The sequence below is a fragment of the Lissotriton helveticus genome, chromosome 5_1 (genome assembly GCF_964261635.1).
Source record: "Lissotriton helveticus chromosome 5_1, aLisHel1.1, whole genome shotgun sequence".
In the NCBI taxonomy this organism is placed as follows: Eukaryota; Metazoa; Chordata; class Amphibia; order Caudata; family Salamandridae; genus Lissotriton; species Lissotriton helveticus.
The window spans coordinates 103,651,966-103,675,840 of NC_136065.1; the positions used below are offsets into that span (position 1 = coordinate 103,651,966).

General features: G+C 44.9%; 1 protein-coding gene across 3 annotated transcripts in view; it reads right to left on the reverse strand.

Annotated features, from left to right (window-relative positions):
• The window catches only part of LOC144754229 (butyrophilin subfamily 3 member A3-like), a 168,605-nt gene that overhangs the window by 79,028 nt on the left and 65,702 nt on the right, over nucleotides 1-23,875 (reverse strand). For all 3 annotated transcript variants that reach the window (XM_078641819.1, XM_078641818.1, XM_078641817.1), the window contains exon 4: nucleotides 8,038-8,070. In XM_078641819.1, the coding sequence (XP_078497945.1) occupies nucleotides 8,038-8,070 (33 nt within the window). The remainder of the gene's footprint in view (nucleotides 1-8,037; nucleotides 8,071-23,875) is intronic.

Below are 23,875 nucleotides of genomic sequence, written 5' to 3' on the forward strand. Positions count from 1 at the left end.
CCATCGAAATCCTAGATAAAATGGTATATTTTCCTGGCACTGCTTCTTGGTTGGATAGTCGTAATTCATGTTGTTGGTTGTACTGGTTTTATTTATTCGCTAACAAAAAGACCAAAACACCCCCACCAATAAGGAGAAGACTTGCTGAAAATCCACCAAACAAGCTTAAGAAGAGTGAACCAAAGAAGTCTAAAAATCACTCAACAAGCCAGATTAAATACTTTTGAAAAAATGTGCTACGCCAGTCATGTTTGGTGAAACAAAGACCATGTGCACTAGATATACAAAATGAGTTGGCAACTGGGTTTGTAGGAGTTTTTCGCTGACACAGAATGGGCTGTTTCTAAGGGAAAGGTTTCTACTGCTGAGGTTAAGGACAACTCTTCTCCCCAACTGAATCCTTATCTCCTGCCCTCCTTTCCTCTGTGTTGCCTGATTCACTGCCCAGGACAGCTCCTGAACGAAGCAATGGTGGAGTATTCACCTACATCATGATGATATGGGAAATTGCCATTAATTGGTAACCACAAGTCACAGTACAGTAAACGAGACCACACAAGAGATGGTATTGTGTCTGCAGAATGCTTAGTGTGTCCAGATGAAGTGCCATCTTTCTCCTGAGTTTGAAGCAATGCTCATACCCAGTAGATCACTCTTTCACATTAAGTAAGCCCAACTGCCAGCTACACACTGGCGTTTTTCACCAGCTCACAAGCCTGGGGTCTCCGACTTCATCTGCTACTTCAACAATAATTATAGCTTGGCTCTCTATGGTTATATCAATAACATTAGTACAACCTGAGTTACAAATCTGGAGTACAATGTTTTTCTAGTAGCATTGTTTTTAATCTAGGAAATGAGTCGACTGCATGAGGTGGTTTTTACCTGCAACATCATTAAATCGTTAGGATGATTCCACTGTCAAGGAAACATTTAATATAGATTCTTCAGTTCAGTGATTGCCCCTAGCTATCATGTGAAAGTCACTGATCACAAGTTTGAGGCCAATCAACTGTGGAGCATTAAATGAACTGAGACTATAAATCAATGCTTTCAACTTCTTCTTTAACACAGCAATGCATGATAATTGGGGGCCATGGCCTAAAGGGGTGATATCACTTACATACTGTAAGAGAGGAGCACAAGGAGTGCTCCTCTCAAACGTATCTAGGACACTATTTAAATATCGCTGATTCATGCCCTTATGTGGTTATAGCAAATCATATCCTTATAAAGCCATAAGAATCATATCCATATTTAGTCATAGCCAATGCAGTCCAAATACGGCCAGGCTACTCCCATAGACTCCTAGAAAGTACAACGCGTTCTTTAAACAAACCAAGCCTCCAGCAGCCCGGGAATTCCCCCTGCTTCTGTTTTGATATGTCCAAGAACTCCTGGAGTCCTGAAAGAACTGCGAGTTCTTAATGACGTCTCATGTCCAACCTTACGTCAAACTCTGCACCTTGCAGGTATAAATATACCGACATCTGCCTTAGCAAACACACGGTGGTTTGGAGCAGATCGGCTATCTACTTACCCAAAGCCCAGCTGTAACGAGAGCCAAAGGAAGCCGAACCTCCCATTGACGCACTGAGAGAGACGCTGTCTTTTCTCCTGCCGAGAAATCCAGCTCCAGTGTTTCTAGTCACCCTTGAGGGTTGCTGGGAGATCGAGTCCTGAGAACAAGATACAAGTCCTCCTCCATTCTATAACCAAGGTACGGAGCTGATTAGATCCTTAGAGAATTCTTGATTAGGATTCTTGGCAAAAACTATCTTAACTTAAACTGCAGCTCACTTACTCCTTCCCACGTACTAGGCTTAGGTTAGGTACACCGGAGTAGGCTTATTTAGAAGCACCAGTTGAGTACATTTAGTCAACTTTTATCATTGTATGTATTTTATCCGTTTTAAAGTATCTTATGGCTCAGAAACCATATAAATGCTTTTACAGTATTATTTCATAATACTATTTTTACTGTACGCACTTTACTTTATGACAAGTATTGCAATTGTGGCAATTCAATTCTCTTGCATGAGAAAGAAGACTGCTCAATAAATAACCACTCTGCACTCCTGGTGAAACTAAGTATGCACGATTGACTGAGTGAAATAGCTGTCTATTGTTTCCGCGGCTCTGGAGATATATAGTCCTTATTCTGGAGGGAGCAAAGTTGTCATGTTTATGCGGTTGTCAGAAACTAATCCCTTCTTGTCTATTCATGAGTTAACTCCTTCCTGTCTATTCGAGAAAGTTTCTAGTGACCTCTGAGCTAGCTGGCATTCATAATTAAGTCTAACATATTCAATAGAGACCTAGTCGACCTCAGTCATAGCTCTAAACTATCGTTTATGTTATTCCAATGCGCAGAGCCTATTGGGAATATAGGATCTGCACTACACGGGGAGGAATTGCTATCAATTTTATGGAGCAGCTGAGCTGCAGGTTACACCCATCATTGAAGGTTGCAAGGTGGGGAATTTATAAAATTGAAAACAAACAACCTTTGATCTAGTAGCCTGCTGACCTACCGTCCACCCGGTCCTAAAAGCAGTGCATTCCGAGTTGGTTATTAAGTTCTTGAGCCCTTTATTTCTTGAGGTAACTTCACCATCTTGGGGGATTGCAACCTCCATTCCAGAAGAAGAGTGCAAACGCCACACCAGGGCTTTCATGTATCTTATGGACAGTTTCAGCTATATCTAACAGAGTGATGCTATGACCCACAGAGTTGGTCACACTTTGGATGGGGCTTTTTCCAACCAAGAACCCCGGATTGTGGGTGATTGTCTTCGGTTAAGCTGGCCTGACCATAGTATAGTGATGTTTAGTGAGCGCATGGAACATGTATTGGAAAGCACACTAGAAGTTAGAATTTGGAGACAAATCTCATTTGACAATTTTGCTGAAGCCTTTCTGTGAAATTTAAAGAGAAGGACATTAGTGGTCCAGGTTCCCCTGCAGAGAATCCTAACAATTGGATTAGGTCAGCCATTGAGGAGGTTTCCCGTCTAGTCAGAGCTAAGCCCGAGGGCAAGAGGAAATTATCTGCTTCATGGTTGTCAGCAGGAACTGAAATGGAGATTGGCATCCAATTTGAAAGAGAAAACCAAACACAGGGAGCGTATTCCCAAATTCAAAAGTGCAATTTAGAAGGCAATATTGTACTTCTTTCAGAGGATAAGATGTGCTACAAAATTCCTAAAGAACTCATCAAGACGGTTTTATGCTCTTGTTGCCTCCTATACACCAGCTGGTAGAAAACTCCCACTTTTTCTCTAATAAGGTTGCAAATTCCTTTAGCGACAAGTTCATGATGATCTTGAAGACTTTCCTGCCAGCTCAAGTGATTTCAGGGTGCCAGGACAGAAGGGGAGGTCTATCGCCCCCAGTGGGAAAGGTGTTACTTCAGAACTGCCTATTTGCAGCTGCTTACCCAGGTTCTAACCGTTGCCTGCGACTAAAATGAAGGCTTTTCTAGGAAGAACCATCCCCTGGCCTCATCGGATGATCCATGCCCAGAGCTGGGCCCTGACCTTATTGCGGATGCTTTGGAGAAGGTCTTGTAGACTGGTGTGTATCCTCGGGGTTAGAAGGAGGCAGTTGTCATTCGACTGAAGAAAAAGCCCAATGGGGGTTCAGCTGATCTAAAAGAGCTGTGCTCAATCTCTTTGTTGCCTGCCCCAGCTAGAATCCTAGAGAAGCATATCAACCAGGCATTTGCCCAGTACCTAACAGACCAAGAACTCCTGGACCCTTCTCAAAACACGTTTAGGAGCAGTCACAGCACCAAATAAATGCTTTTAGCAATTGTTGATTCCATTTGCAGGCAAGTTGACCACGGAGGCCTCAGCTATTTTGTGTTGTTGGCAGCCTTTGACACCATATCTCCATTGTGCTGAAGCAAAGGCTGTGCCAGGCCGGGCTGAGGAATGTGGCCTCAAATTTGATGGAGTCCTTTCTGCTTGATAGGACTCTTACAGTCAGTTGTGAGAATTTTACTTCCAAACCTTTTCAGCTCCCCTGTGGGGTTCCACAGAGGTCCTCCCTCAGTCCCACACTACTTAACTTATATATCGCCTCCCTAGCAAAGCTGGTGCGTTCTTTCGCCTTCTAGGTGTCGTCCTATGCAGATGGCACCCAGATCATTGTTTCCATCTTCGATTACTAGGATGGGGTGACTGACAAGTTTAGGGCTTGCAGATGGAAATCTGCAGGTGGATGAGGTAAACTCGCTGAAAATGATCGGGGAAAAAACTGCGATTGTGGTTTGCAGAATGGATCATTCAATCCGTATCAACGGATGGTGGCTGGAAACATGTGGTACTAAATTGGGTGTAATTTTCGACAACACCCTGGTAAATAGGTTAGCTCCTGCTTTTGGATCACTAAGACTTTCAACAAAGTTCTTCAATTTCTTCTGAAAGAGCTTAGGGTGCCAGTGGTCATTACGCTCATCACGTCTCCCTCGGACAACTGCAATGCCCTTTACATTAATGTAATCAGTACTCACTAACTAAACTCCAAAATATCCAAAATGCAGCAGCACGATTGGTCTGATACTGCCAAAACACTTGTCAGTCAGGGAGGAATTGAGACCCCTCCCTACTGATTTGCCAGTGCAAAATCCAGTGTCTTTCAAGGTCCTTTGCTTTGCGCATAAGTCTCTCCATTTGCAGGGGTGACATTTCTTAACACAGCCTTTGATTAGTATGTCCCCCGTAGACCTCTGAGATTGGCAGGATGAAGTAAAATTACAGTAACTATGTGTAGGAAAGCCAGGTGAGGAGAACAAGCAGTCACAGTGGCGGCTGCCAAGTTGTGGAACTCCCTCCCAGAATACATTAGGTGTTTAAACTTGTACCTGAGGTTTGTAGGCAGGCTAAAATGTGGTTATTTTCAAACTAATCCTTGCTTAGAGTAGCTCGTTTTTTAAGGTTTTCTCTATTTAGGGTCCTCATCTTTGCCATGGTTCTCTTCTGGCATAGCACTTTGATGCCTTTTGGTTTAGCATGCTCTACAAATTGCACAAATACAAATCCTAAACTACAGCAGTAGATGAAATCATTGGCATTGATGAAATTGCATCATCTGGTTCCTCCATGAAAACTGGCACTTGGTGTAAAGCTGGAGACATAGGAGGATTTGCAGTCCCTCGAATGGGACTACGATTTTGAACATGGTTGTACTAATTTTCTAGGCAGTAGAGCGAGGTTGTGAGTTTCTACTCTGAAGGCACTTTGGTTTCAAGAGGGTCTGTTGAATTGTTGAATAGAACCAGCCACATAATGCCTTTTACAGTGATCAATGGAACCTTCCTATTTTACTTTGAACCAGGAATTAGAAGCAGGATTATTGTTTGTGGGCCTTTACCTCAAGAACTGGACAGGGTGGTCTGTAAAATGGCTTGAAAACGTATCTATCAGGGATCTTTTCTTGAGCTAGCACTTCTACTTTGGGGAGTGAGCCGCTGGCATCTTTAGAAAACTTATCTTCACTAGGGGTTGATTTTGAATGTTTCACATTAGATAGGTTGGATCGTACATTTTATAAACCATTAAAGCGAGTGTACAGGTCAACATTTTCTCTTCTGACACCTTTCCAGGAATATCAAGATCAAGTATACACAAAGATTCTCTCGTATAGAGTACGACCACCTAATACTCCTTTAGGCAGATTATTTAATACTCTCTGAACGTCATAAATAATATGTAGTCAACTCAGTGCTGTACTTATTATCCTAGAAGTCAAGCTCTATTACTCTAATACCCTGGTACCTTCCAGGTGGAACAGATGTGAATGTGCAGACTTAGGGCCAGATTCATCAAGCCGAAAACGTCTCGCAAAGGGCCAGATTCTGAGAATCTGGCCCTTTGCGAGCTCTATTTTTGCATTTGGGATTCATCATCCCAAATGCAAAAATCGCATTTGTAGAAATCGCAAATTTGCGAATAATTGCATTTAAGGAATCTCAATTAGAGATTCCTTAAATGCAATTCATGAACCATTTAAAAATTGCGAATTTGCAATCTGGGGCCGCTATTTACCGCGAAGTCTGACTTCGTGGTAAATAGCGAAAACTTAGAAAAATGCACTTTAGTGCATTTTTCTAAGTTGTATGTTAAACACACACAAAGGACATGTGTGTGCGCAACACCAGTGTACATGAGCATTTCAGGGGTGCTACAGGGTGTCCTTTGGACACCCTGGCACCCTTGAAATCGCTTCCTTATTTGCGATTCCCTATTTGCTAATCGCAAATAAGGAATGACTCCCCATTCATTCATATGGGCCTTTGGGCCCATAGGAATGAATGGGAAAGCCATTCCTTATTTGCGATTAACAATTAGCGAATCGCAAATAAGGAGGTAGTAGAAATCGCTAGAATTATTGCGATTTGTACATGAATCCCGTTTTGCGAGTCTTTAATAGCGATTCCTTAATAATCGCTATTAAGGACTCGCAAAACGGGACTTTGATGAATCTGGGGGATAGAGCCTTATTCACAAAGGTAAATCTACACTTTTGATGTAAGTTCACTATTATTTTGCTATTCACAAACTAAAAGTGTAGTTTTATGTTTAGTATCTTAATGAAAAAAGATATAGGACAATCTCATCAGTCGTAAAGAAGCTACAAGTAAAACTACACAAGTAGCTTGTGAATAGCAAAAGAAATTGAAAACTTACACCAAAGGTGTAATATTAGCTTTGTGAATACGGGCCTTGGAATCCCTGAATGCCTTAGCGGCAAACACAGGGCATTTGTCGGAATGAAAGGTATCAACTGCTCCCATTGCTCCTAGGCATTGCTAATCTTTTATGACTGATCAGGAATCAGAATTTTGTTGTGGTCAAACACACAGGAATATGGAGCATGAATCATCAGCAAATAACATATTGGTTTACTGGTATGGTTGATATGAATAAGGTCCATGTTATCCCTAAATGCCTTAGTGGCAAACGCAGGACATGTGTCTGAATGAAAGTCATAAACTGCTCTCATTGCTACAAGGCATTGCTAATCTTTCATGACTATTCAGGCATCAGCATTTTTAGTTTTGGTCAAACACATAGGAATCTGGAACAGGAATCAGCAGCAACTATCATATTGGTTTACTGCTATGGTTGGTATGATAAGATCAATGCAAATTATTTCAAACAGGTGATCAGAGACAGCAAGTGGACTCTATGATGGTCTTGAAAAAGTAGAGATATTTGTTGGCAACATTTGCTTGTTTGCAATATTGCGTTGCTACACATAATTCTTTACTCTTTAGTGGCAGAGATTAATTCAATCATTCCATCCAACACTTTGTTTTTGATGCCATAAGTTTGATGGGTATGCACACACATGGATCCCATGCTTACTGTGCCACTGGAATCAATATATATCTGGCTAATAAGCCCATAATAATGGCACAACCGCTCCTGGGTTGCTTGTTTTCCGGTTCAGAGAGGTCGTAGCCTAGCAGTCTCAGCAGTTCCCGGTGGACTGTTCTTATTGGATCAGGATCAAAAATGATTTGCATACATTGGATCTCAACTGAGGTGGCATGGTGTGTGAAAAATGATGGATTGGGAAGTGGCTGATATTAATTCAAGCATTCAATCAATCACTTTGTTTTTTGATTCCACTTCATGTAAATTGCAATGTCATTTGTGGCAAAAAAAATAAAAATACAATGAACACACGAAACCACAGAACACAATAGGTGTTGTTAGTGGTGCTGTTTTGTGCACTGTTTCTTTTTTGCACAAAATGCACCCTGAAGTAAAATATTGACCCAATGACTCATTTTAGGCTAACATTTTGTGCAAAGTGGCAGATTTGCATGTTGTCTAAGTATGTATATTTCTTCTGAAATTTCACGTATTAACAAAAAAGAAAACTACATGAGTTTCTCACACCCCTAAAATGTGAAAGAATATCAAAATGTATGTGCTTACACTTGACAGTTATCAAATAATGCATCCATCTCAACAGTTTTTATATTTAGCCCAAAATATTCTAATTCATTAATATCTATTTTACCTCTTTCCTTCTCCAGGTCACAGGCTGATGCTCCTAAGGAGAGCAGAGAAATATCAGACACAGTCTATTTGGAATGTATCTATCTCATGATGAATGTCTGAGAACACACAATAACATTAGTAGTATTTCCACTTTCCCCATTCAGAGGTGAACATCAGGAGAATACACTGAACTCACAATTATATGAGTCATCATCACCCTCCTCCTTCCCCATAATTAAAAGAGAACCATGGACAACATAAACCATACACTGAAATACAATTCAAAAGAGTAAAGCTCACAGCTCCCCCAACAGCAAATAAGAACAAAGGGCTATTGAAAGTTTCACCTCAGCATATTCTTATGCGGTCCTTGTGTGACAGATATAGGCCATGTAGCTGTGCCTGAGAACCATGCTGTACATCAACAGATAGATCCTGCAAAGTCTGGGGCAGTTAAGGGGTGCATTAAGAAGGATTTGCATATGTCTGGTTGCTATGTACAACTATATTGGGGAGAAGATGTAGAAGCTGGGGAACCGGGTTCGAGTCTCGGCAACGATGCTCAACATCCTGTGATTCTGGGCAAATCAATTAATCTTCCAGTGTCTAACAAAAATTAATGTGTCTGTCTGTAACGAAACTGGTGCTCATGTAAAGCGCTCTGATACCCGATGTCTCGGGTCTAGTTTGCGCTATATAAAACTCTTAAAAAAAAAAAAAATAATAATAATTATATATATATATATATATATATATATATATATATATATATATATATATATATATATATATATATATATATTTGTTAAACAAAGCGCTCTGCAATGAAGACGCACTCGGCAGCAGTTAGGTTCCAACACCTTTAATATTGCTTGTGAAGGCGAAGTTTCATCCGTTATTTCAATCCTTTTCCCGACGCGTTTCAGAGCATGGCGCTCTTTCTTCAAGGGTATTGAAGCTACTGTTTCAAGTCTCACGTTTTTTTACAGCCTTTATTTCGCCTTGCTTGGTAGCGTGCATTGTGGGACTTGTATGTAAATTACCCCCAGTGGGTATTTCAGTATCGCTTCTCAATTGTAAGGATAAACAGTGATTTATCTCGCCCTCACTGTAATGTTAAGGCCCCCAGTGGGCCCCCGGCATGTCAAAGTCAAGATGCACCACCCAGGTTAAGGAGGAAGAAGCCGTGGGAGAAAGGGGCCGTCTGCAGGAGAACCGTAGCTGAACTTCGACCCTTCCACGGCCGCAGCGTACCAAGCACCTTTCGCTCCCACGAAAACACCTCCAATTTCCACTGCTGTGCTTGGTTCGTCAGGGCGGGTCCCATGAACTTGCGCAGTGGTCACGCAAGAAATATGCAGCAAAATTCGCATCCAGTTAAGAACGAGAAGGGACACAGTGGGTCAGTTTCTGGTCAGTATATATATATGAAAAATATGTAAAATAACTAGCATTTGTTTCCTCCAACTTGCTTGGGTCTACCCCATAAATCCTTTTCCAATTTTGCCTTCAAAATGCTCTAATATGACTCATATATATATATGGTAATTGAATACCGCTTTTAAGTCATCATGAATCAACAACTTAAATTGAATATATTTGATTTTTAAATGATCAAAAATGGTTCTTTTTCCCATGAGCCGCCGATAGCTTTCCTTAACCATAAAATATGTTGATTTTTTAACCTTTAGTCACCATATGCACTTTTCTCTAATCACGTTTCCTCACTTCTTTGGCAATGACGAATTATGGAGTATCATACAAGGTTACACCCACGTTTGTAAGCCTTGTTTCAAGAAACGAGCATTTAAAGCTAAAAATTTCAAATTAAACCAGAATGGCAAACTTATACAGCAGGTCAGATAGATTATGACACTGCATGCAATTACTGTATCATTGGCAATTTTTCAATGCATTTATGCAAGTATTATTAAATCAAAAACATTGTGAATATAACATTTTTTTTAATTGATTTTAAATACTAGTCCAAATATATTTTTGTACTAGAATATATTTTTGTACTAAATATATTTTTTGCATTATGACATACAGAATATATGTATTTTAAACTATATTTATATCAATGTGTAAACCAATGTATTTATACAATAATTACTTATGCTTGCCTTGTAAATACTGGGATAGAAAGATTACAACGTATTTTAAATGTCGTCTTGTAATATGAGGAAACGAAAATTTCTTTTATGTTTATTATTCACTGCATAGTCACGTGCAATGGTGCGGTTTTTTAACTGGTCTACAATCTGTTTGGCGTTGTCATGTGATCAAGCCACCTCGGTGGTGAAACGCGTAATGGCCGATTAAACGCGAAAGCATTCTTTGCACTAAAACTGGGTCTGTGTCTGCTTGCTGCAAAACATTTCCTGGAGGTGGCGATGAGCAGTAATATATATATATAAAAATATATATATATATATATATATATATATATATATATATATATATATGACTGCTCCAAGTATTCGTAGTATCTACTACAAAAAGACCAGCACTCACGGTAGCGAGCTTCAGATTTTATTATAGGTCACGGTGTTCAGACGCGTTTCGGCATTCGCCTTCGTCGGTGTTAACACCGACGAAGGCGAATGCCGAAACGCGTCTGAACACCGTGAGATATAATAAAATCTGAAGCTCGCTACCGTGAGTGCTGGTCTTTTTGTAGTAGATACTACGAATACTTGGAGCAGTCATAGAGGCGGGGGCACCACCCGCTCAAAGGCACCCGCTCGTGCGTGCTGGGAGTTTGGTGTACAACACAGGAGCAATATATATATATATATATATATATATATATATATATATATATATATATATATTGAACACCAAGTGATGAACTAGAAGGGTGCGAAGAGGAAGTTTCAATACTAATTCCATTCGACAACTACATGTTTTCATTGACAACTACATGTGTTCCAATCCTTTTACAGTAGTTATTTATTTATTTTTGTGTTTTATAGAGCGCGAACTTGACCCGTTAGGGTATTCGACCGCTTTACAGAATCATGGAGTTGCACAAAAGGCATGGAATCATAAGAGTATACAATTGATTGGGAGGGGGCGGAATGCTGGATACATAAGGGATATAGGGATACATATGTACAGTTTACATTACAGTTACTCAAGACAAGATCCCAGGTTTAATGGTGGGGTGACTAGGTCATCAGAGGGAGGCAATAGCCAGAAATTGATCAGGGTCTCTGTGGTGGTTGAAGGTAAAAGTTTAAACAAGGAATTTACCCATAAGGAAGGTTTTGGCCTCCTTTTTGTAGCATGCCAGAGAGGGGATTCTTCTGATGGTGGGTGGGAGAGAGTTCCATATTCTTGGCGCGGCCCCAGCGAAAGCCCGATTGTACGGGTTTTTTTTCCCCGAAAACGTGCAGGCTGGAGCAAGAGGTCTCTGGCGAACCAGGAGTTTCTGATTCCTCCAGATACCACACGTTTCTGTGCAAGATATGCAGGTGAGTTTGAGTATAAAGCCTTGTGTGTGATGCATGCCAGCTTAAGCTGTATTCTGGCCTTGAGAGGAAGCCAGTTCAGCGCTTTCAGGTGTGGAGAAATGTGATCGAATTTCATTGTGCCGGTAAGTAGTCTGGCGGCCGCGTTGAGGCAGGCTTTCAAAGGTGGGCTGTTCTACCCAACAGGGTAGAACAGCCATATTCCAGTCTAGAGAGGACTAGTGCATGGACTGTCATTTTTAGGTCGAGAGCGTCAAGGAAGGGTTTCAGTTTTCATAGGTAGCTCAGGTGGAATCTGGCTGATTTGGCCATCGAGCTGATGTGGTCCCGCATGTTCAAGTTGCAGTCAAGGGCTATTCCCAGTGATTTGGTTGAGTCCACGATGGTCGGCGGGCAATTTAAGGCTGTGATGGCCTTAATCCATATCTTAATCTCAGGGTTGATTTTAGGAGGGGAAATTAGGAGAAATTCTGTTTTCTTTGCGTTGAGTTTGAGTTGATTGGAGGCAAGCCATTGGACGGTCAGCGCCAGGGCCTCACTCAGGGAGAGAATCTCCTTGAGAGATGAGATTTTGATGTAGATCTGAGTGTCGTCAGCGTACATATGGTAGGAGATATTTGCAGTGCGTAGGACTTCGACAAGCAGTTCTAGGTGAAGGTTGAAGAGGGTGGGGGACAGCGTTGATCCTTGAGGAACTCCAATCGTGACTGGAGAGGGAGTAGACAGGTTGCCGTTAATTAGGAAACTCTGTGATCGGTTTTGGAGGAAGGATCTATACCATTCTAGGACAGAGCCATCCAATCCCATCCTGAGTTTGAGGTGTTCGAGTAGCTATCCATGGGGGACTGTGTCGAAGGCAGAGGATAGATCTAGGAGGATTAGGAGACATGTTTTGCCTTGGTCAAGGGCTTGGAGGGCATCATCAATGATGTGGAGCATGGTGGTGTCAGTGCTCCCAGTCAACAAGAGAGTCACTTTCAAACTCCTCACTTACGCCAACAAAGCTCTACATGACTTAGGACCAGCATACCTGAACCACCCCCTCATATTCCACATACTCGCAAGACAACTCTTATCCTCCCAAATCGCCCTCGCCTCCATCCCCAGGACCCACAAGACAGAACAGGAGGAAGGTCATTCTCTTACATCGCCACCAAGACTTGAAACACACTGCCCCTCAGGCAATCCGCGTTGCTGACCCAATTCAGGAAGGAGCTCAAGACCTGGCTCTTTGAATGATCCTCCCCCAGTCCGACCAGCAGCCCCTCTCCCCTAGCACATTGATACCCTCACAGGTGAGTAGCCGCACTTTACAAGTCCCTGATTGACTGATTAATTGAGAAGTTTTTTCAATACTTACTGTGATGGTAACCTCTTGTTCCCCCTTCATCTGCTGCCACTGTAGATTTTGTGCGTTACTGATTAGGTTGGCCTGTTTTACGCCATGTTTACAATGATTCCTTGAGTTGTAGAATGTGTTTACAATACTTCCTGTGCTAGGAACCTCTTTTTCTCACTTAATCGGCTACCACTGTGGATGTTGCTTAATACTGATGCGCTTGATCTGTTTTATCCTGTGTGTACAGTGATTCCTTATCCAATGATATTCTTCTATCCTTGGTCAAGGGCTTTAATGTGGCCAGGAGAGAGTTTGAATTCTGATTTGAAATGTTGACAGATTATTTCAAGTGAGCTAAAATAGAGGGCAGAATTCTCTCTAAACAATAAAATGATTGAGTACTGTACGGGTGAATATAGATTTAACTCCAATTATTGAGTAGCAGACATCCTTGAAGTGGTAAAGAGATTCTCATTAGGAGTACTACCAAAGAGCTGCCTCCTAGGTTGCGAGCATTTGATGAGGCAAGAAGGAATGCCTACCCTGCAGAGGATGCAATTGATATGTGATGATGCTGCTTGTGGTCAATAACTAAATCCACGACAGTCAAGTCTTCTATGGGATGTTCTTTTTCCACCATCTCAAAGCACTTAGAGTGCATGCATGCGCCCTCGCCATCCGGTAACTCTTTGAGTAGATATAATTTCAGGCGTTACCTCCATTGGAACCATTTCTTTGTCTACAGCATTGAGCCTCAGAAAGTTGAGTTGACATCCTTCAAAGCATTGTTTTCTCAATATGTCATTGTTTTAGATGTACGTACACAGACTAAACTCACAGAACAGGGTTTTGAAGCCACCATGACTTATTTTTTAGACCTGAACAGGCCGGGAGACCAGACATATAAAGCAGACAAATGGAAGGGGCACATGACTGATAGTGATCAATATTTCAAAGGGTTGAAAATGGCCAGGTCACTGAGTGCTCCCAGTGCAAGGTTTCTGTTGTATCCTAAGATTTACATTCTTATGTGAATCAGCCTAGGTCTTCCTAGCTGCTCAGACAGAGTGAGAGATGGTGACGGAATGTTGGTGTGCCTGTGATGAATGGAATGCCTGGGTGACTGTGTGGATGAGTGGGTGACAGTTGGAGATGGGCTGAGCAGCTAGGCAGGCTGCTCCTGGTGGCGCTGGCATAGGAGTTACTAGAGCTGGATTAAGAGCTGTACTTGGATGATCCCTGTTTGATGTTATAGACATGGATTAATAAAGAAGACTACAAGATACTTACAACCTGGCTACCAGTGTCTTCCTATACAAAGTACAACATATTTTTGGCGACGAGGACCTGAACCAAAGCGTACTTAAGGACTGAACAGTAACCCAGAGACTACTAAGTAAACAATGTAACTATTGGTTCTTACAAGATTGGTGTCAAGGTGACATGTGGGAAGCACTACTAAGGATTTTCTCTTCAAGTGTTTGGAGGTGTTCAAGTATTGTGTTTGTTTTGCTTCTGGCAGTATCTACAATATGCTGCAGTTTCTGCTCAATTGGAGAAGATGTAATGTATTTCAAATGAGGAGAGCCTATTGGTTGTTCACTTTCAGAATTGGTTTATTTCGCAGCTGTTGTGAATTCCAGCACACGTGGGGGTTCACATTTACACGTGACATTTCTGAAAGATGTATTTATTTTAATCCTGTAGCAAGCAAAGGGGGTTCCTGTCATCTGTAACCTGCTGTCCACATGTGTTGTAATGTGTGGTGACACATTGCACTCACCGATGCTCAATTATGGACCCCATCCGGCTTTGTGTTAATATTTAATTCGTTTTGGTCATGTCTTCATTTGAGCTGCGCATTTGCCGTTTAACCGCCATGTTCTATTTAAAATGTGATGGAGGCACGAGCCATCTACTGCACGTGCAAGCTTACACACAACGGAGGGTGTCGCGTGGAATTCCCATGGCAACCTGGAATCAATGCGTATTGTCCGCATTTCCAATGTTGTATCTGCTGTCTTCTGGATGCGTCATAGCTACTACGGAGCTCTCGGCGCTGCTTATTGTTGTTTTGTGCACCAACGCGCCAGGAGCCACCCGGCACGGCCGTAACTACGTGCCGCCATCTTTTGGGAAGTATGAAGACAACATTGCGGTGGAAAGTTCATTTAAGTGGTACATCTTGCCAGGGAAGTAATTTCTTCAAGATGGTCTGCGAGGCGAGGTGTCAGCTGTGGAATATTGATGCGCAAGTCATGCACAAGAGCGTGGGTTTATTTGCTGTCTCTCATCTTGCAAGCTCCGAATATTGAATGCCTGTCACAAGTAATTTCTCAGTGTGTTTGGGAAGATTGGAGCATGTTCATGCATCATCACGTTACGGGACCCTTCAGTACTGCTGGTTTTGTGAGCAAGAGTCAATTCCTCACGTCGTGGGATTCTATGGGACTGCAGTTCACTCTGAGCAGGTGTCGTTTTGTTACCTTCCTGGTATTTGTGTGAGAGTTCTTTTATCTCGTCATTTCAGTCTAATTTTTCATGTATGTACTGCAAATATGTAACACGGAGAGTGCCCGGTATTGGTTCATTTATTGCAATCTTTTGAGTTTTGTTAATTAGTTTATATTAAAAAGAAAAAGGTGATGTTATTTTGCAGAGTGAAGTATTCGGGTGAGAGGTCGCTTACCGGTGTTGGGCACAGTCTTATGTTTAGTAGATGGAAGTGTATTAGTAATACCAAGAGTTAAGTTGATAGTAGTGTCCTGTTTTTTTTACCAGCTCTACTGTGCTGGTTTGGTGTTGGTATTATTATTATACTACTGTTTCATATGTTGTGATGTCACAGATTTTACACTATTTATAGCTTGGGACGTCATAGTCTCCTGGTGGGTGGACATCACATGTTATGGTGGGTGGTTCCCATGTTCCTGTGTTGTGTTGTAAGTCGCCTTGCGCTGCACGTCTTATATGTTTGTTGTTTGTAAGTCGCCCTGCGCCTCACGTGTTGTCCTGTGTAAGTCGTCCTGCGCTTCAGGTGTTGTCCGGTGTAAGTCGCCCTGCGCCTCGCTGTGTGTGTACTCTCTATGTTGTCCATATTGTGGTACACGTGTATTGGTAGTGTTTGTTCACCCCTTATGTTGGTTTCTGGTCTCGGGTGTTTGTCGTGGGGTGTGTGCACCGTTCACTACTAAATTGTTCTTTTGTTTTATTGAGGAAGGACGGGGTTATTTCTGATTTGAAATGTAATATTGCTGTTTTTCCTTCCCAATTTTGATATTGTTTGATGGTTCATATCTAATGTATCTTTTTTTTGTAAATATATTTTTATTGCAGAATTCGAAATAAAACCAGTCAATAGCCCAACCTGTACACTGAAGGCTCCCCACAGTGAATATGATGAAAATACAATACACAGCCATTTAGCCCACATCCCGGAGGCTGGGCGGCAATTCAATGAACCAGTATTCCGGAGGCGCCTCAGTGCGTGCCTTGTCTAGGCCATAGGTCAGTTATAACGTATAGTATCCGCTTTTACCCCATAACATCCATCCCCCCCCCCACACCGCCATGCCCCGAGTTACATCCACTGTCGATCCTAGCAAATCTACTCTACGACCTTATTGGGCCTTCCGGGGTCGGTAAGCTTCCCCGCGGTGTCAAACCACCCATTCCACGAACTCCCTAACCCCCCCTCCATCCCCCCCAACTGCTGCTAATGCGGGTTCAATAATCAGTCCCTGCTCTGAAGTATGTCCTCTACCAGGATAGCCTGCCTAACGTGTGATCTCCATGGCATCCCTTCCTATATCTGATCATCGTCTGCACCGTCTGCGATGTAGTCCCGTAATGCCTGTACTACCAACTCCCAGGACCGCGCCAGTTCCAAACTTTTTTCGTTACCAGTTCTAGTCGCTTGACGCAGCCTAAGCACACTCTCACAGCCCGACCACTTCAACAGCTCATTCCTCCATCTCCGCACCGACGGGCCCTCCCTAGACTTCCAATGCCAAGTGATTTCACGCTGTGCCAGTATTATACCCAAGTCTATGAATTTGCTCGTCACCTTAGTCTTCCTGGTATGCGGGAACCAGAGGAGCAGACATGCAGCCATATCAAAATCTACCTCCCTGTCCGTGATAGCGTTCAGGAGTTCTCCCACTTCCGGCCAGTATTCCCCTAACTTCGGGCATCCCCACAACATGTGGTCCAGATCGACCCCCGGTTCCAAACATCTTGGGCACATGGCGTCAAGCACCTGGAAGTGTCGTCTCAACCTCTCCGGGGTCAAATACGCCCTATGGACAATGAAAAAATGCACTTGCTGAAACCGCGCATTCCTCGTCCCTTTCCAGGCCCTATGCAACACTTGGCCCCAGACGGTGTCCGGGATCTGCTTGCCTATGCTGACCGCCCATCTCAACTTCAACGCCACTAAAGGTGCTAATCCCTCAGTCAGCATTCTGGCATGGAGGCAAGTCACTGCCTTGACGGTGCCCGCGGCCATCACCACATATTGGCACGCTACTGTCACCTCCGGCTCCGCCAGCCCTCCCCCCCAATGCCGCTGCATCGCTGCCACCACCGCTGCATGCAGCAAGAAGGTTCCACCCGGGAGGCCGAATTGTTCCTGTAACGTCCCATACGGGACTAGCGTTCCGTCCATATAAAGGTCTCCCACCATCTGCAAACCCAGGTCTTCCCACGCCAATAGTTGGGACCAATCGCCCCCGTGTGGTAATGCAGTTAGCATACCTAGCGGTATCTCCGGTGCATACGGTCGGTGCTTCTTCGCTCTTTTCAGGTTCCTATTCCAACACAATTGAAGCGTCCGTTCCTCGATCGTAAGATCTCTCCCCTCCAGTTTCTGTTGCATCACGATAGATGACAAGACATGTCTCTGGATGCCAATCCCTCGGACGCCGTCCGGGCCCCTGCATTCTCTGGCTACGTTCTGCGTCAGAACCTGGAGTTGCGCTGCTAGATAATATAACTCAAAATCAGGGACGGCCATCCCCCCCTCGCACTTGGGCCGTGTCAAGGTAGTCAATGCCACCCTTCGCCGCCCATGGCCCCAGAGGAAGCCGGTCACCAATGTCTTCAACTCCCTAAAGATTCTCTGCGGGACCCATACCGGCAACGTTCGGAAATAATAGAGTAGCCGCGGTAGTGCCACCATCTTCAACAGTGCTACCCTACCCAGCACAGATAGTGGAAGAGTGGCCCAGAAATCCATACAGCTCCTCAGCGCACGAATACAGCGCCCCACATTCCCCTCTAGAAGGACCGCTGCGTCGTGGTAGATGCGCACCCCTAGATAAACAAAACAGGAGGGTTCCCACACCACCGGTCTCGTGAGCTGTGGGCGGAGCGTAGTCTTCCGCAAAGGAAATACGCAGGTCTTGGTCCAATTCACCCTGAGTCCCGATAGTCTCCCGAACCCACCCAGCATGTCCACCGCGCCTTCCAGTGCCCTCCCAGGATCCGCCAGGTACAGTAATAGATCATCGGCATATAGTGATATGTAGTGCGATTCAGGTCCCTGCGCTATCCCGTCATATATGGTGCCCGATCTTGCCTGCGCCGCCAGCGGCTCCATTGCCAAGGCAAAGAGCAGAGGAGACAGCGAGCAGCCCTGCCTCGTGCCCCTACAAACCGGGTAAGCCGGAGAGACCAAGGGCCCCAGCCGCACCCGCGCCTTAGCTGAGGAATATAGCACTCTCGTCCAACACCGAAACCCTTCCCCAACTCCAAACTTCAGCAGCACTCCATCCAGATAATCCCATTCTAAGCTATCGAACGCCTTTTCGATATCAACCGCTAACACCACCGGGTCCTGCTCCGCCGTAGCAGCATCGTCAATGACCCTGACCAATCGACGGATATTCATCCTGTTCGGGATGAATCCCGCTTGATCCCTATGTACTAAGGTGGCCATCTGCGGTAGGAGCCTGGTAGCCAGGATACGACTTAAAATCTTATAATCCACCGTCAACATGGACAATGGCCGGTAAGAGGATACGTCTAACGCGTCCCGACCCGGTTTCAGCAGCGGCACCACCAGCGCCTCCCTCATAGATTCAGGTAACCGCCCCATCTGTTTCGCCTCCGCGTACACTATCAGCAGCTTGGGCGCCAAGACATCCACGAATTTAGCGTAGAACTCAATCGGCAACCCATCTACCCCTGGCGTTTTGTTCCGTGCCATATGTTTAATCGCCCCTCGTATCTCCGCTAGGGTGATGGGGCCCCCCAGGTCCAGTGCGTCCTCTTCATCCATTAATGGTAAGGGGATCCGTTCTAGGTAGTCACCTATTTCCGAAGCCTCTGCCTCGAGATGGCTCGCGTACAGTCCCATATAGTAGGACTGGAAGCGTTCCAAGACCGCCGATTGCGAATAGATCACGTCCCCATCCTCGCGTCTTATGCTCATGATCGGGCACCCTCTGGGTTCCGGGACAGCCAGCTTGGCAAGGAGTGTGCCCACTTTATCCCGCTCCTCATGCACCCTGACAGCATACAACTTATAGTCATAACACCGCAGTCTTTCCGTCTCAGTCGCCACCACCTCTTTAGCTTGCAGCAGTCGTTCCTGCAACTCCGGCCGCTCGGGTCTGCGCTGTTCCAGCTCTCTCAATGCCACCTCCGCTTTCGTAAGGTCATTCAACACCGTCCCTCTCTCAGTCAGAAACCTTCCCATACACACCCCTCTCACCACCACTTTCATCGCATCCCATTCAATCGACCTAGTCTCTGCTGAGCCTGCATTATCTGCAAAATAATTATCTATGCCTTGGCAGACCGTGTCGCAGAACGCCGGATCTTCCAGCATATCTGGACGAAGCCGCCACGACGGAACAGCCGATCTCACCAGCTGCCACCGCATGGAAAGCAACAGGGGATTATGGTCGGAAATGGTCCGGGACAGATACTCTGAGTGAGTCACCACATTCGCCAATGAGCCGCTGCACAGCACCGAATCCAGCCTAACATGTAGGTCGTGCAGCGCGGAGAAGTAAGAATAATCCCTGGTCTCGGGGTGCTGCGCCCTCCACACATCCACCAAGCCCCACCGTTCCTGCCATTCCCGCCTGTGTGTCGCTAAGCGGCGCACTGGGGAGTCTACTAGGGGTGGGTGTGATCGATCTAACAACACATCAGTGATGGAGTTAAAATCCCCCGCCAGTAAGACAGGGCCTGCCAAATAATACGCCAGTGATCGCGATAAATCCTCAAAGAAACGAGCTTGATCAGAGTTGGGGGCATAAATGTTGCACAGCACCACCTCCCTACCATACAGCCGTCCCTCAACTACCACATATCGACCCTCTGGATCTATTCTCTGACTTGTAACTTGAAATGGCGTGCCCGCCCGTATCCATATCAGCACCCCTCTGGCGTATGCCGAGTATGTCGTGCCAAACACCTGACCCCGCCACCTCTTCTGTAAAGCCCCGCACTCCTTCTGCGTCAGGTGAGTCTCCTGCAGCATTGCAATCTGAACTCCCCGTCTCACCAAGTAAGCATGTACTTTGTGACGTTTCACCATCGTTCGAATACCACGGACATTCCATGTGACATATTTCAAATTAGGTAACGTCCCCATAAAGCATCGTGCCTCCCAGTGGCGCTAGCCCAGAAATGACTCCCGCATTGCAGCAATTGTACAGCCCCTGCAAAACAATCCCCCAAACCCCCAATAACCCCCTCCCCAGGACAGGACCTACTAACCCAGCTTCAGCCCCGTTCCAAACCTTAAACACCCCACACATCACTCTAATCTGTGGTCGTCACCACAGAAGACCTTAAGGGTCTGAAAAGGGCTATGGAGCCCCGATCCCGGACAGCAGAGCCATCACCCCGCGCCCATAGTCCCATACTGCTTATGCAGCCCCATACCTGGCAGTCCAATAGAAGTTTGGAGTGTCCATACCGTCAGGCATCCCGGTGTTGTTCCAGAGCCACGCCCCTCACTCGTTGAACATGCCATCTGATGTCTGTGGGGTGACCACCGGCCCCCGCGCTCCCCCCACATCCGAGTCCTCTTCCCCAGTCTTCTCTCCCTCCTCTTCCGACGCCGAGCCTCTAGATGTGACCTCCTGCTGCGAACCCGTGATGGTCGCCGTGGCCGCCAACGCACTCTTCCTGTCAGCCAGCATTTGTGCTTCTCGCTCAGCCCGTTGGCGCTTATTCCGGGAGCGGATGCGCTGGGACTTCCTGATCTTAACTGGTTGTTGCCGGTCCCTGTTGGTTCCGTGTGTCCGATCCGTCCCTGCACGATACAGTTCCAGCCAGGACCATGCCTGGTCGGGCGTTTGAAAAAAGTGAGTCCTATCATCAACGATCACCCGCAGCTTAGCAGGAAAAAGCAAGGAGTATTGAATCCCCTCCTCTCTCAGCTCCTTCTTCACTGACAAGAAAGAAGCTCTGCTCCGCTGCACTTCCTGCGTGTAGTCCGGGAAAATCGTGACCTTGCCTCATATCTAATGTATCTTAACAGTTTTCATGAGGGAGGATGGTGGATTTTTATGCATGTTTTTTTAATATGTCGTATTATGCCCATCTTTTCTTGTTTGCTTTGTTCTCTCTTTGGTGATGTTTTAAATTCATTTTCATCCCTTAGTTATGAACATTATCTCTTTTTGTGTATAGTTCTTTTCTTTAAAGATTGTAAGTTTGTTTTCATTTTTAAAGGAAAGGGATAATGTTGTATGCTAAGATTTACATTCTTATGTGAATCAGCCTAGGTCTTCCTAGCTGCTCAACCAGAGTGAGAGATGGTGACGGAATGTTGGTGGCCTGTGATGAATGGAATGCCTGGGTGACTGTGTGGATGAGTGGGTGACAGTTGGAGATGGGCTGAGCAGCTAGGCAGGCTGCTCCTGGTGGGGCTGGCATAGGAGTTACTAGAGCTGGATTAAGAGCTGTACTTGGATGATCCCTGTTTGATGTTATAGACATGGATTAATAAAGAAGACAACAAGAAACTTACAACCTGGCTACCAGTGTCTTCCTATACAAAGTACAACAGTTTCCAACTCCATCCAACTGCAGTGAGCCAGATATGCCAAGAGGGCTTATCTGCTGTGGCGTCCTTAAAAAGGAAGAGCTTAGTGTGATGTCTGGCTGTCTGTAGCACCAAGATTCGAATTAAACCGAAGCTGCATGCTGACCCGGCGACGCTGTGACGAGGAGCAGGGAGACCGTAAGAAATCGAAAAGGGTGCTGTGGATCGAGAGGAACAAGGCATGGTATATAATCCCCAAGTTTGCTGAAGTCCAACGTGAACAAAAGCACAATCACGACTGCGGACCTGACCACAGAATATTAGGAAAAGGACCCTTTACTCTCTGAAACTTAACGGTGGCTTCCTCGTACAGTGTCGAAAGCGGGATCTCCTACTAAAGAAGAAGGAGAACTGAAGATAGAAACAGTAACTGCTGACAGCTCGTAATAGACTGTGGCTCCAAAAACACCTAGAATTAACAAGGTGTATTACAACATAAAAACTAGTGCTTAAGAATCGGTCCTGAAGAAGGTGCCACATAAGGAAAACCGAAACGCTGCGTCGACTCGAATAGTGATTCTTTTGTTATGATTTTAAATTTGTGAAACCTATTGCATTTCTATAATGATGTATAAAATGTTTTTTAAGTATAAGGAATGTGTATAATTTTATGTTGACTGATTATTTATTTATATGTATGTTTTTAACCATTAAGAATATGACATGTCATTCCCTGTATAAAATGAGAATAAATACAGATATTTTATCAGAAATTAGTTGTGTTAATTTCAAATTGTAATTGTAGCATTTGTCACCCAATGAGCGTGTGTACACGTAGCATCTGCAGATTGTTTATTGTTTATTGTTTACAGTGAGGAGACTCTGAAAGGTCTATGTGACGGGATAGCGTTACTCAATCTAGTATTGAACCCAGAATACTCAGAGATACACAGAAAACTCGTATTGAGCAGCAGGTTTTATTAGCTTGCGACAGAACGGGACACCCCATCTTTCTTTGTACTCCAAGTGCACTGTGGAAATGATGGATGTGAACCGGGTCCCCAGAGTTTGAATCTACAGCCTTTGTGCGACCTACAGGATGTCAAGGCAGAATCAAGAAGATGCCAGGAAATCAGCAGCCAGGTTGTGACAGAGCGCACAAAGGCACCGTAAGTGATGGTGAACAGTTCGTTTTCGGTCGGCTACTAGCAGAGCCACAAGCCTCACTCAGTCCACCAGCCAAACCATCTTGATTCAGTGAGCACACACTCATATGCCTCTCCTAGGTCTGCCCCCACCCCAGTGCTATCAAAACATACCACCAGCCGAGTCACAGAGCTGAGCAGCACATTGATGGGGAAAGAAAGCCGGTTGGGTACGGGCACCCAGGCTGCTGCTAGGGTCCGTGGAAGGCTGCTAGGTCTCTTATATGCTCTGGACATGCAGCATGTACCGGGCCAAAAACTTCAAAGGTCCTAAATGGAGGTGACTAGAAACACGGACCAGCAGCTGCAACACGGCTTCCCTTGTCATCCTTTGTCAGCCAGGACTTAACTAAGACACTGAAGCCCGCTGTAGCCACCCCAGCACCACACCTTCTGCAGCAGAAGCTAAGTCACTGATGTCCCCTGCAGCCTCTCCAAGCCGCATCGCCTGCTCTGCTTCTCAATACCAACACCCGCTCAAGTGATGACCAGATATATATCGACACCTCAAAAACGCTGGGTCAGAGACATCAAGGACCACAGAGAACTGGGGCTCGGTGCAAATCTGACCTCCCCCGCCCGCGCCCCCCCCCCCCTCGCATATCTCAACGGTCAATAACCTCAAGGATCACTACTCTGCAACTATATCGAACATTCTGGATGACCTAGCCCCAATAAAACTAAAAAGAACACAAATCAAAGATAGAAACCCCTGCTTCACTGGATTCCTCAACAATGAGAGGAGATCCCTCCGGCAATCCGAAAGAATCTGGAGAGAGCACCCCTCTGCCGCTCATCTACAACTTCTCCGCCAGGACAGCAATACATAC